This window comes from Zingiber officinale, chromosome 5A (assembly GCF_018446385.1).
Source record: "Zingiber officinale cultivar Zhangliang chromosome 5A, Zo_v1.1, whole genome shotgun sequence".
NCBI lineage: Eukaryota > Viridiplantae > Streptophyta > Magnoliopsida > Zingiberales > Zingiberaceae > Zingiber > Zingiber officinale.
This window is the reverse complement of record NC_055994.1, coordinates 81,661,073-81,673,987: the sequence shown is the minus strand read 5'-3', so window position 1 is coordinate 81,673,987 and position 12,915 is coordinate 81,661,073. Positions and strand designations below refer to the sequence as shown.

At 43.2% G+C, this 12,915-nt stretch overlaps 2 protein-coding genes across 2 annotated transcripts; one reads left to right on the top strand and one right to left on the bottom strand.

Annotated features, from left to right (window-relative positions):
- Nucleotides 1-7,362: 7,362 nt before the first annotated feature.
- Nucleotides 7,363-10,154, bottom strand: LOC121982947 (auxin-responsive protein SAUR61-like). Its single transcript, XM_042535946.1, has 2 exons — nucleotides 10,085-10,154; nucleotides 7,363-8,105 (listed from the first exon to the last, which is right to left on the bottom strand). Exon 2 carries the CDS (start codon nucleotides 7,893-7,895, stop codon nucleotides 7,476-7,478), a length of 420 nt encoding a protein of 139 aa, XP_042391880.1. The 5' UTR covers nucleotides 7,896-8,105; nucleotides 10,085-10,154; the 3' UTR covers nucleotides 7,363-7,475.
- Nucleotides 8,886-9,290, top strand: LOC121979699 (auxin-responsive protein SAUR64-like). The gene has a single exon (XM_042531687.1). The coding sequence runs from the start codon at nucleotides 8,886-8,888 to the stop codon at nucleotides 9,288-9,290; it is 405 nt and encodes a 134-aa protein (XP_042387621.1).
- Nucleotides 10,155-12,915: the final 2,761 nt, after the last annotated feature.

Below are 12,915 nucleotides of genomic sequence, written 5' to 3'. Positions count from 1 at the left end.
CTACCACCCGGGGAAAGCTAATGTGGTTGCCAATGCACTCAGCAGGAAATCCAGAGGGACTTTGGCTTGCCACCAGACTTCAGTCACAGACTTGATTCAGAGTTTCTCTGGGTTAGACCTTGAGGAGCAGGGACCGACAGAGCATGGTATTCTGGTTACCATGGTTGCTCAGTCGTCGATCAGAACGAGGATCCAAGAGGCCCAGACCAGTGATCAGCATTTGCAGTTTATTGGCAGCCAGATAGCTTCCGGGCAGCAGATCGAGTTCACACGAGACGAGGAGGGTGTTATATACTTCTGAGGCAGATTATGTGTACCTCAGTCTCATCCGGTCTTGCAGGAGCTACTTCAGGAGGCTCATCGCTCTCGATTTGCAATCCACCCAGGCGGGACTCGCATGTATCAAGATTTGAGGCGTTCCTACTGGTGGAACGGTATGAAGAAAGACATCGGGGAATTTGTTGCTAGATGTCTTGTCTGTCAGCAGGTGAAGGCTGAGCATCAGAGACCTGCCAGATTACTTCAGCGGATTCCTATTCCTAAGTGGAAATGGGAACATATTACTATAGACTTTGTGGTGGGTTTGCTGCGGACACGATGAGGCCATGACGCGATTTGGGTAATCGTTGATCAATTAACCAAATCCGCGCATTTCTTAGTGATCCGGAGGACTAATTCCCTGGATCGATTGGCAGATATGTATTACCGGGAGATCATCAGATTACATGGTGTCCCTTTGACTATTATTTCGGATAGAGACCCTCGGTTCACGTCTCGTTTCTGGCAGAGTCTGCAGTAGGCCTTGGGCACGCAGCTCCGATTTAGTACAGCTTTCCATCCGCAGACAGATGGACAGTCAGAGCGAACCATTCAGACTTTAGAGGACCTGCTGAGGTCATGTGTTATGGATTTCAGAGGCAGTTGGGAGGACCACTTGCCATTGGTAGATTTCGCCTACAACAATAATTTTCATTTGGCTATCCAGATGGCACCGTTTGAAGCGTTGTATGGTAGGCCTTGTCAGACACCCACCCTCTGGGATGAGGTTGGGGAGGCCCAGATGTTGGGACTTCATAGAGCTCAGCAAGAGGCAGAGTTGGTCCGTATTATCCGACAGAGGATGTCAGAGGCACAGGACCGCCAGAAGAGTTATGCAGATCGGAGACGCAGACCTTTGGAGTTCTCTATTGGTGATCATGTATTTCTGCGAGTTTCATCCACAAAAGGGGTGAAGAGATTTGGCCTCAGAGGTAAGCTAGCTCTGCGATACATTGGCCCTTTCCAGATCCTGGAGAGGATTGGACCAGTAGCTTACCGGCTAGCACTATCATCGCCCCTAGCAGGGGTCCACGATGTATTTCACGTATCTATGCTGAGGAGATATGTACCTGACCCGACGCATGTGCTGACAGATGTCTCAGTTCCAGTTCAGCCTGACGTCACTTATGAGGAGATTCCGGTATGGATTCTGGACCGCAAAGAGCGTCAGTTGCGGAACAAGACTATCCGACTGGTTAAAGTCGGATGGCGGCATCATTCGGATGAGGAGGCCACTTGGGAGCTCGAGGATACTATCCGAGTTCAATACCCCCATCTTTTCACTTGAGGTATGTGATTTAATTTACCGTTCAACGTTTATACTCTTTATCTGTTGTTAGTATTTGCTGATGGTAGATAACGAAATTTGGGGACTAAATTTTAATTAGTGGGGGAGAATGTAAAATACCGGAAATAGGCGAATATTAATAAGGGAATTTTCTGAAATTTTTGAAAATTTTTCGGAGCTCGTATGGACGAGTTTACGGGGATAAAAACGGGGCCCGGGAAAGCCTGTTTAGGCTACCCCGTTTTAATGAGGAAATGTTGATTTTTTTCTATTCCTTTTTTCTTTCTTTTTCTTTTTATTTTTTTTCCTTATTTTCTTTCCTCGTCGTTTTCTCTCCCTCACTGCCGAACCCGACGCCGAAGCCCTAACCGCACGCGCACGCGGCGGTTTCTCCTCTCTACTTCTCCCTCGCTGATCCTCTTCTTTCTCTTCTTCCACCCGAGCCCGACGCCACTCCTCTTCCACCGTAGATTCCACTTTCTTCCTCACTGTACATCGGCCGCCGACCATCTTCTCTTCTAGCGCCGACAGCTGTGCCGTAGATCAGAGCCGCACCGCCGACGCCCTCTTCCTTTGCAGAGCGTCCACGCCGCACAGGACATCGCCGGTCACTTCCACATAGTGCCCTAATTCCCTGATCTCCTCTCATCAGAGCCGAGCCCTCCTCACAGCGACCCGTGCTTTGATCGCCGGGGATAGGGAGGGTGCCTCACCAAGTTCTGTCGTGCCACCTACAAACCCTAGTTTGGTCCGGCGCCACCAGATTGAGTCGGTGCCTTCTCCCTTTCTTCCACGCGACAACGGGTCTGTGCCATCGTTGGTCCTTGCACTGTTAACACTCATATGTGGTAAGGAGGTCAAATTAAACTTGTGTTGGTGATATGTTGTTATGTTGGATTCTAATCTTGTCCTCTGGATCCGGTTGATTCCAGTGAGGCAAGGTTTTGTTCTGTGGGAATTTCCGGCATAAGTTCCCTCCAGCAGCTCCTGGTTTCCGCAGCGGCTGTGAAGTGAGGTAAGGAATGGAAGATTTATTTGTAGCAGCATGCTCAGGATTTGAACTAGGAAAGGTTAAGAATAAAATATATTCGAGTTTATTTGAGTAGGTTGGTTATATATAGATCTGATCAATTGAATAAGGGAAGGGTTAAGGTTAATGAAGTTAACCCTAATTGATTAATTGGATTAGAATTTTGTTTGGCTAATTACTGTATGATAGAATTAGCTAAACTAGACATTATGTTTGATACCACAGGATTTTGACACGAGACGAGCATCTCGATGTCAGATTTTGACCTTTCTATTGGAGGCGGGTACTTTGACTTTATGTCATTTGATATGCATAGTAATGTTTATAACACATGGCAATGATTGTGTTTTGTTATCTGTTTCGGTTGATCACTACCTGACCTTTTATATGCTTGCTTGTTTATTTGTTTTGCACATCGTGCTAGTGTTTACCTGATTATGCCTATTTATAGAGGTAGTGACACAACCATGTTATTTATCATGTTCAGGACCTAGGGTTTTTGATACTTTATCTTGTCTGTGTACTTTATTGATTCACTTTCCGATGGTACACATTTTACATGTATCTGGAATATTACTATGCTGATCAGTAATTTTGCCATGCTTAGTGTCATGCACCATTCGCATGATTGCATACTGTGCGATTGTCGGCTCCATTATTGTTGAGCACATCGCTAGTTACATGTATCTGCACACACGACCACTCATGGGTTAGTGGTATATTCAGGCAGGGTGTGTTGCAGCAGGTGCTCTATCAAGGGCTCCGTTGGTCCACTCATGGGTTAGTGTGACACAACGTTGTAGCAGGACAGGGATCCCTCCCCGTCATCGTGTACCGGGAGATGAGAGTATTGAGCTCCCCCATTTATGATATGGGGTAGGAGAATAGGTGTACTCCGACAGCATCCCGTCCACTCGGTCACTCATCAGGAGTAGTGATGACAGAGTGCACGGTTGTCACAGCCCTACCCACTCGGTCTCACCATCATATGTGAGACGGCTGACTGGAGAGTAAGGGTGACCAAGATATGTCATAGGCATCATGCACATTGATACATTTATTTCTTGTGATTGTGTTTGCTGCATTTATTTGCTGCATATTGGTTGGATGCCCATGCTTGACATGCATACAGGATTTCTATACCTCTCGGATTGTTTATCCTTTTATCAAGTCCTGGTTAGTACAGTATTCTCCTGTTTATTTCAGTTTGCATTTACCTTTATTACGTCAGGAGACTGTACGCATGATTAGTGCTAGATGTTATTTCCTTACTATGTATATCAGTTGTTACCTGCTGAGGAGTTGACTCACCCCCGTGGATATTTGCTATTTTCAGGTTGATGCTGTCCGGAGGAGTTCCAGTCGCTAGTCCCCTATAGACCGCGAGGACGTGTGGTTTATCTTTTGGTTTTCTTTATCAGACTAGTTCTGTTTGATGCACTTGGATTATGGTTTTTGTGTTATGGATATTGCACTGTCGATGATTTTCATTCAGACTTGTTTTACTACATGCCTGCCTGGATGACAGAAGGGTGAGTTGATTTTATTGTCGGATTTGAGTTTTATGAGTGTAGTGGAGTAGGGTTGGTTTTGAGTCTGCTTATCACTGTTCAGTTTGTTTACTATTTAACTACGTGGTTGTGTTAGCCAGAGGCTGAAATTGATATAAACTACGTGGATGTCTGTTTTATTGTTTGTTTATTATTGTTATTTTTCCAGCCGCATGTGGCTGAGGTATATGGTGATGTAGAAAGTTTCAGATTGTCCGCCGTACAGGGGAGATGCTGCCGAAATTTCTTCGGACAGGGACTCCTCCGGGGCGTGACATGCCAACTGGTCGCCCTTGACCTCTCCGACCAAGTTGTCCATGGGAAACTTGATCTTTTGATAGAATGTGGACACGACTGCCTAGAACTCGTCCAACGTCAGTCGGCCCATAATGACATTGTAGGCGGATGGGGTGTCAACCATGATGAAGTTAGTCATCCTTGTCCTCTTGAGCTGCTCCTCTCCGAGGGATATGGCCAGCCAATCCTGGTTGATCGGTAATACCTTATTGCCTGTGAACCCGTATAAGGGAGTCATCATGGGCTGCAACTCGCTCCGATTGTTTTATAATTGATCAAATGTCTTCTTGAATATAATGTTCACCGAGCTGTCAGTATCTACAAAAGTTCGGTGAATATTATAGTTAGCAATTACCGCTTAGATGATCGATGCGTCATCATGAGGGACTTCCACTCCCTCTAAGTGTTGAGGACTGAAACTGATCTCTGACCCTTTTGCTTTTTTCCTTACTGCATTTGACCACGTGAATTTCTAATCGTCGGGTGTGCAATTTTCGAGCCCAGTTAGAGTCGCCATCGGTCAAGTCTTCTACAATCATTCCAATGTCGTCTCGAGTGGCATTGTTGTGATTTTCCTCCTCTCGAGCAGACGGTCGTTCCTGCTCGACAGATGCTCGGGCAAACCTTTGATAATCTCCACGCTGATGATGTTGTGGGTGCTCTTCAGTCGCAGGCCTCCTCTCTTCAAGCTTCCCTCCCACTTGTCGGTGATGATGCCCATCAAGAGAGGGGGATTGGCGACGGAATCTAGGTGAAGCCGCTCGGCGAGGCTTCAGTTTGAGACTGTAGCAATCTTTGGCGTTGTGTTGCTGTCCGATAATAAGAGCGGAAAAGCGGGGTCCACGACTGAGGCTCAGTGGGCCTCACCTACTCAGCCTCCACATGTTGGAATGCATGGGTTCGGGGCTCTTGGTGCTGCTATACTGTTCTCGCTCGGGGTCCCTTTGGTGGTTGATGGTTATGGGTGGCTCGGCACTTTGGACATCGGCTAGCTCTAGGATCACTTCCTTCCTCAGAGTCACCTGGGCCTTTTTGACATTAATGTACTTGGTAGCCCACCCGAGCAAGTGATCGAAGTCTCTCGGAGGCCTCCAGATGAGTGACTGAAAGAACTCACCCTCTACAAGTCCTTGGGAGGAAGAACTTATCAAGATCTCCGGTGTGGCTGATGGAACTTCTATGGCCATTTGGTAAACCTTTTAATATAGGCCTGCAATGCTTCCTTGGGCCCTTTCTTGATAGCAAATAGATTGACATTTATCTTCTGATTGTGGCGACTACTTGCGAAGTGTTGTAGGAACGCTGAGCGGAAGTCTTTGAAGCTACAGATGGATCCGATTGGTAGCCTATTGAACCACCTATGCGCTGATTTAGAGAGCGTGGTGAGGAATACCTAACACTTGACTCCATTGGTATACTGGTGGAGTGTCACCACATTGTCAAATTTAATCAAATGATCTTTAGGGTCGGTTACCCCATGTATTCCTTGATTGTCAAGGGTCTATAATGATGTGGCAGCTAGTCATTGAGGATCTCCTGGGAGAATTGCCGGTTAATTCACTCGGGAGAGTCACCAAGCCAGATTGCTTTACCTTTTCACTCGTCCCAGACTGGTGCATCATCTGATTAATAATTGGGTGTCTGCTCTGCTCGGCCCTACTCTTTTGATGGAGTGCAGAACAATGCACGGTGGTAAGGGATTGACGCGTTCGGTGTGTCTCAGGAGATGTCGGTCAACCGGTTGCTTGGCTTTCGGCCAGTCTGATCTTTCGCTTGGGCTCTAGGTTCTACATGTTGTCCCATTACTGACACAGTGGGGACGTCCGCTCGGCGGTCGTCCACTATTTGCTGCTGCTTAATCATCTTCGTAGCTCGGGCTTGTATCAGCAACTCCAAGTCTTCTTGCGTTAGTGTTACCGTAGTAAGTCATCCAGCGTCCTCCATCTTCACGCTTCGGATTCAGGTAGAAATTTCCACAGACGGCGCCAAATATAATCCTATCCAAAAGCTGAGAAGACGAAAAGTTGAGGATGTGGCTCAAAGTTGACGAAGCGAAGACTTTACGTGCTCCTGCAACACAAAAATGTCAGTGTCGGGCTTGGAAGGGGTTCTCGGCGTTGGCCCTCCTATGCTCAAGTCAGTCTCCGATGATGTGGTGAATAGTACTATAGCAAAAGAGTGTATAGAATGATGAAGTTGCGCATACCTTTCCTTGTAGATGGGAATCCCCCTTTTATAGCACTATTGTAGTATTTGTGCATGCATCTCAAAGCATGCACATATTTTCTCAAATATCCTATGAAAATACAAGTTAAAAAATGTCCTTGGCACCTTTCCTTAAGCAAGCATGCTTATCTATGATGTGATAGGTTAGAAGCTTCCAAAGTACCATTTGCCTGCAGAAAATGCTCTTTTGTCAATGGTGCAAACCCTCAAAAGGATACAACGAGATACCTAGGTGGGCCCTACGCCGAGCGGTGACCGCTCGGCCAAGGTACCCCCGCTCGATCGTGTCCCTTGGATATGCTGGCTGATCCCCTTGTTTCTCAACTGTCATGGGTACATTCGTCCAACCAGCCATGTCTTTCGGTCGACGAGACATGCTCATTGCAGGTTGTCGTTTACTTCTTGACACCATTGTCGACATTGGGCAAGCCGCTCAACATCCCCCTGGATTGGACTTCCCATTCGTCCGGCCCAATCGGTTGGCCGATGAGGGCCCTTGACTATCTTTGACCTTGACCTCTACGTCAGTCAGTCTTCCTTACTTTGACTTACCTTTAGTGGGATCTTTCTTCATCACCGCATCATACAACTTTAACTATGGTTAAATGGTTATTAGCTAATAATCAATGAAGCCATATACAAAATAATGATAATGGTAAGCTTGACCAAAGTTTGATAATAAAAAAAAAAGAACAAACTAAAACATACTTAAACTAAGTGTATTAACATATTTAGCTTTGGAAAAAAATAATAGAAGATCCGGTATCTATGTCAATGCTACTGAATGATAATACTGATCTTTTCCAAGATGATTCAACAAAGAAGCTGAGCATCGGTTGGCATCAATGGAAGCAAGCAAGGCCTTCTCCACATCTCCGGGCACATGCCTATGGAGGAAGGAGAGGATGAACTCAATGAAAACTCCAGTGCATGCCAATTTGATCGGGCCATCGCCGGGCAGTCCAAACTCTTCTTCTGACGACTTGAGCAGCTCTTGGACAATCTTGCTCTTCAACAATGCCAGAGGCAGCATGAACCTCGTGTCATCCACAGTGTACACCACAAAATGGCCCTTTTCAGCAACCACTGCAGTGCCATGACAGGAATTGGAACTGCTGTTGGCTCTAATCAAGGCCATGGGGAGCCTCTTCTTGGCCTTCTCGACAAGTCTCTTGGGACTCAACATGCCTAATTGATTGAACAGGGGCAATTGCCTTCTCTACAAAACTCACTAAACGTTGCTGAAGCTCTGAATGCGTTTGGAATCATTAGAGGCTTCCACAACTTATAAGGAAGATGGAGAAGCTAATGATAGAGAGATGCCACTTTCAATAGGGAGCAAAGCCACGTTCTTGCAGGTGGGCGATTCGAGTGATCTCAAGGCATGTAGGCTCCACTGCATTCAAAGGAAGAAGAGGAAGATAATGATAGACATATGCCACTTTCAAGAGGGAGCAAAGTCATGTTCTTGCAGGTGGGTGATTCAAGTCATGATCTGAAGAACATGTAGGCTCCCTGGTAATCGTATCACTCTTCCGCGTACGCCATCGATACAAGCACAATCAAGCCCCACAATGTGCAAAGCTATTAGAGCTCAAGTGCTATCATAAACAAGAACTAAATGGTCCAGAAATTTTATCATAAATGATAGTGTCCTTGATTAAATAAGAACAATAAGTACCTCGAGAACTGAATAATGAACTATTATTGGTCATCAAAAGTGATAGATCAACTACTCAAGAAATGAAAGAAATCTTTTCAATGAAAATCATGATCAATCACCAAACAAAGGATGAAAGTGTAGTGTCATGGAAGAGGAGAAGGTTGACAATGACAGAGATAAGAAACTTTTAGTAGGAAGCAAAGCCATGTTCCATAACAGGTGATCTGTAGGATAGCTTGTAGGCCCATTGCATGCATTGTGTTAATCAGAGTTTCGATATAAACATTGATATTTAAATGTCAAACATGGCATGTTACAAAATCTAAATGCTCAACCAAATACAAACAATGACATATGGTCATTGGCCCCATAAATTTCTTGTCTCGAGAGATACATCAATGGCTCGAGTTGCCTCTTCTACAATTTAAGTGGATCATTCATTTGCTCATTCCAATTGCACATCCCAAGTTTCAACATTTTTCCCTTTCTTCAATTCTACTTTGAATCTTAACCATGTTGAGTCCCAAGAGACTAGTTGAGAAGGCGAAGAAGGGACTTCCCTCGACGAGAGCCAATAGCCGGTCTAGATCCTCGGATGGAAATGGTGCGGCTGCCAAGGAAGGCCACTTTGTGGTCTATACTGTGGAAGGCACAAGGTTTGCGGTGCCATTAGTATTCCTTAGAAGCTGTGTTTTTGAAAAACTCCTCAGTGTTTCGGCTGAGGAGTTTGGATTACCAGGCGAGGGGCCAATCACCTTGGTATGCAGTGGATTTTTCATGGAGTACATCCTCTCAATGCTTAAAAGAAGCATGTCAAGAGATGTGGAGAAGTCACTGCTTGCCTTCATCAATGCAAACTGGAGTTGCAATTCCTCATTTGTTGATCCTCCATCTCACCAACAAGGAATAGTAGTATGACATTGATAACGGTTCTGCAACTAGGAGTGTGTATTATTTTGTATAGAGATTTAGACACAACGGTAGCAGCTGTTAAAAGACATGAGTTTACTGAATGAATGTCACGCCCCACGACCGGGGACCGATCTAGGCCTGATATCGACATTGCTTCTAATCTAAAATTTAAAAATAATCAGCTTTGATAGTATAATAATTGTCACATAAAGTCAGTCTTTACATTCCTAGCATAAAAAATATATTGTTTTCATTGTTCGATGAATTAATTTGCATTCCCCTAACTAAATTAAGAAACTCATAGTTGCAATAGAATTCTAGTCCTCCTGTCCGTAATTGGAGCCAGTTCACCATCTCCAGAACTCGACTTGCTCTCAATCCTTGATCTCATTCTCAGTACTATTTTTTGTCTCTAACTGAGGTGAGTGATTTGGAAATCACACTACAGACAGAAGATAAAATACAAATACTGAAATTCTTGTGAAACAGTAATAAAAAATTAAAAAACTAATTTAGATATAGATTTTCACGTGGGCACTTAAATTGAGTCATGTTCCTCATAATTTAATTGATATCAACCCTCTAAAATTATCCCTCCTAGAGGAGAGGTCGAAGATCAGAAATATTACAAAGTCAAAGATATTCACAATACGTATTTCTACCATGTAGTTTATGATCAGTCTAGTATCCAAAATTACAAAAATAAATTAGAAATGTTCAGAAGTTAAATAAAATAATTTTCAAAGAATTAAAACTATTGCTTTTGAAAAATCCAGAATTTGCATAATAAGTTCACTTACCCGTTCCTTAGAAGTTGCTACGGCGGTGACCTCTTCTTCCTTGCCCAATACGAATCTGTCGGGGTTCTGTCTTCTCTTACGGTCAAACCTTCCCTCCAATAGGTGTGACGTTATTTATAGTGGTGAGGGTGAAGATTTGATCTCCCATTAACTCCACTACTTCCACTTTCCATTATCCCACTAACTTTATCCCTTCCACTACTTCCATTATCCAAGTGTTTTGAATCCCACTAACTTCATACTTTCCACTCATTCCATTATTCGACCGGTCTTCACATTCCTCCCTCCTTATGTGATGTTTTGTCCTCGAAACTTGGCTTTCCCTAGACCTCAAAAAGATGTGGGTATAGTACACACATTTCCTCTCTCATTCCCAAGTAGTCTCCCTGGTAGTATCGTTGGACCATTGGACTTTAACATACGGAATAGTTCTTCATCTTAACACTTGATCCTTTGAATCCATGGTTCGAATCAAGATCTCTTCATACTTCAGGTTTTCCCTTAAGTTTCCTTGAATCACCAACGGTTCCGCTTTCAGGCTACAACTCGGGTTCTCCACATATCTTCTTAATTGAGAGATATGGAAGACATTGCAGATTCTCGATAATGTCGGAGATAAGGCCAATCTATATGCTAGGGTACCGACCCTTCCTAAGATTTCAAACGGTCCTACGTATCTAGGACTTAGCTTTCATGATTTACCATATCTCGCCACATCTTTCATCGGTGATACCTTTATATGTACTTTATCACCAATATCAAAGGGCCTTCGTTTTTCATCTGCCCAACTTTTTTGACGATCTTTGGCCATCTTTAGTTATCTTTAGTCGCTCTCGAATAATTTCCACCTTACCCACCGTGACTTGTATAAGCTAGGGCCCATAAGAGTTTTCTCTCCTATTTCATCCCAATATAAGGGTGATCGACATTTTCGTCCATACATTGCCTCATACAGGGGCCATCCCAATACTGTTGTGGTAGCTAATATTATAAGCAAACTCGATTAAAGGTAGATGGTCAGCCCAATTTGAACTAAAATCTAGGGTGCATGCTCATAGCATATCTTCGAGTGTTTAGATGGTTCTTTACGTTTGCCCATCCGTTTGTGGATGGTAAGTTGTGCTAAGAGTAACATTGGAGTCCATTGCTTGTTGGAAGTTTTTCTAAAATCTGGATACGAATCTGTTGGTTGTTACTCGGAAAACCTAGAGGTTTCACTGTACAAAAATTTTGTACAAAGGTCTGAACCTTTTCCTAGCTACCATGTGTTCTTTTAAATTAAATTTTGGATCGCCTGCGGAACTTAACACTTTTGATCCAAAACTTAATCTATATGTTCTTTTATGTTTAGACTTGGATCTCCTGCGAAACTTAACACGTTCGACCCAAATCACCTTAAGTTATTAATTCCATTAAATATTAATTTCCATAATTGGTTCCCAGTACTGACGTGGCGAGGCACACGGCCTTCTTGGATATGGGAACAACCACCACCGACTAGACAAAACCTTTTATAGAAATATAATATTTAATTTCCTAAAATAACTTTAGGTTAACCGAAAAAAACAATCAAATCACAAGGAAAAGAAAAATCAAAAGAACACAACATCGAAAAACATATTCGAAATTCTAGAACGTAAGCCTCTTGTATTTGGTATTATTTCGATAAATAACTAGCATGATGCGGAAAGGAAAAATTACTAGTTATACCTTGTAGAAAAACCTCTTGATCTTCTACCGTATTCCTCTTCTAACCTCGGACGTTGTGTGGGCAACAATCTACCGAGATGAGAAACCACCAACCACCTTCTTCTCCTCCAAGCAAGGTTCGGCCACAAAGGAAAACTTCACCAAGGAGAAAAACCAAAATACTAACCAAGCTCCAAGAGATGCTAGCTTTCTCTCCTTCTTCTTCTTCTCCGAGTAGTATCCGGCCACCACAAGAGCTCCAATGGAAGAAGGAGATTCGGCCACCACAAGAGGAAGAGAAAGAGAGGATGGCCGGCCACACCAAGGAACAAAAGAGGGAGAGAAAACAATAGAGGTTGTATCACATGAAGGCACCCTCACCCCTTCTTTTATATTCCTTGGCCTAGGCAAATTAGGAAATTTAATAATAAAATTTCCTCAATTTTCTTGACATGATTTAATTGAGAAAAATAAAATAAAATTTCCAAATTAAATTTACATTAGCCGGCCACATCAATGGGAAGCAAATTGGACAAGTTTCAATCAACAATTAAAACTTTCCTTATTTGTTTCCGGAAATTTTAAAAATAAAATTTCTCTTCAAAAAATCTCTTCATGGTTAATAAAAAGAAATTTTCATAATTTTAATTTTACAACATGTGAATAATTTTTTTTAAAGAGAAAATAAAATATCTCACCAATCTACAAATAAGGAAAGAGATCTAATCTCTTTCTTTAATCTTTTGTAAATTTTACAAGAGAGATAATTTAATTTAAATTCTCTTTAATAAATTATTTGTTTCACATAATAAAAATTAAAATTAAAATTCTTTTTAATTTATTTTGGCCGGCCCTACTAGCTTGGGTTCAAGCTAGGGCCGGCCACCCAATCTTATACCTAGGCCAGCCCTAGCTTGTTCCCAAGCTAGCTTGGCCGACCCCTATTGGGTGGGTATAGAAGGTGGGTATAGGTGGGTATAGAACTCTATAAATAAGAGGCTACGATAGGGACCGAGAGGAGGAATTGGTTTTGGTCTCCCGATAAAATTAAGCATCCCGTGTTCGCCCCGAACACACAACTTATTTTTATCAATGATAATTCATTCCACTAGAGAACTATCATTGAACTACCGCACCAATCC

What these genes read in the sequence shown, in the direction of transcription:
- LOC121982947 (XM_042535946.1), bottom strand. Translation starts at nt 7,895, where the DNA reads ATGTTGAGTCCCAAGAGACTTGTCGAGAAGGCCAAGAAGAGGCTCCCC.
- LOC121979699 (XM_042531687.1), top strand. Translation starts at nt 8,886, where the DNA reads ATGTTGAGTCCCAAGAGACTAGTTGAGAAGGCGAAGAAGGGACTTCCC.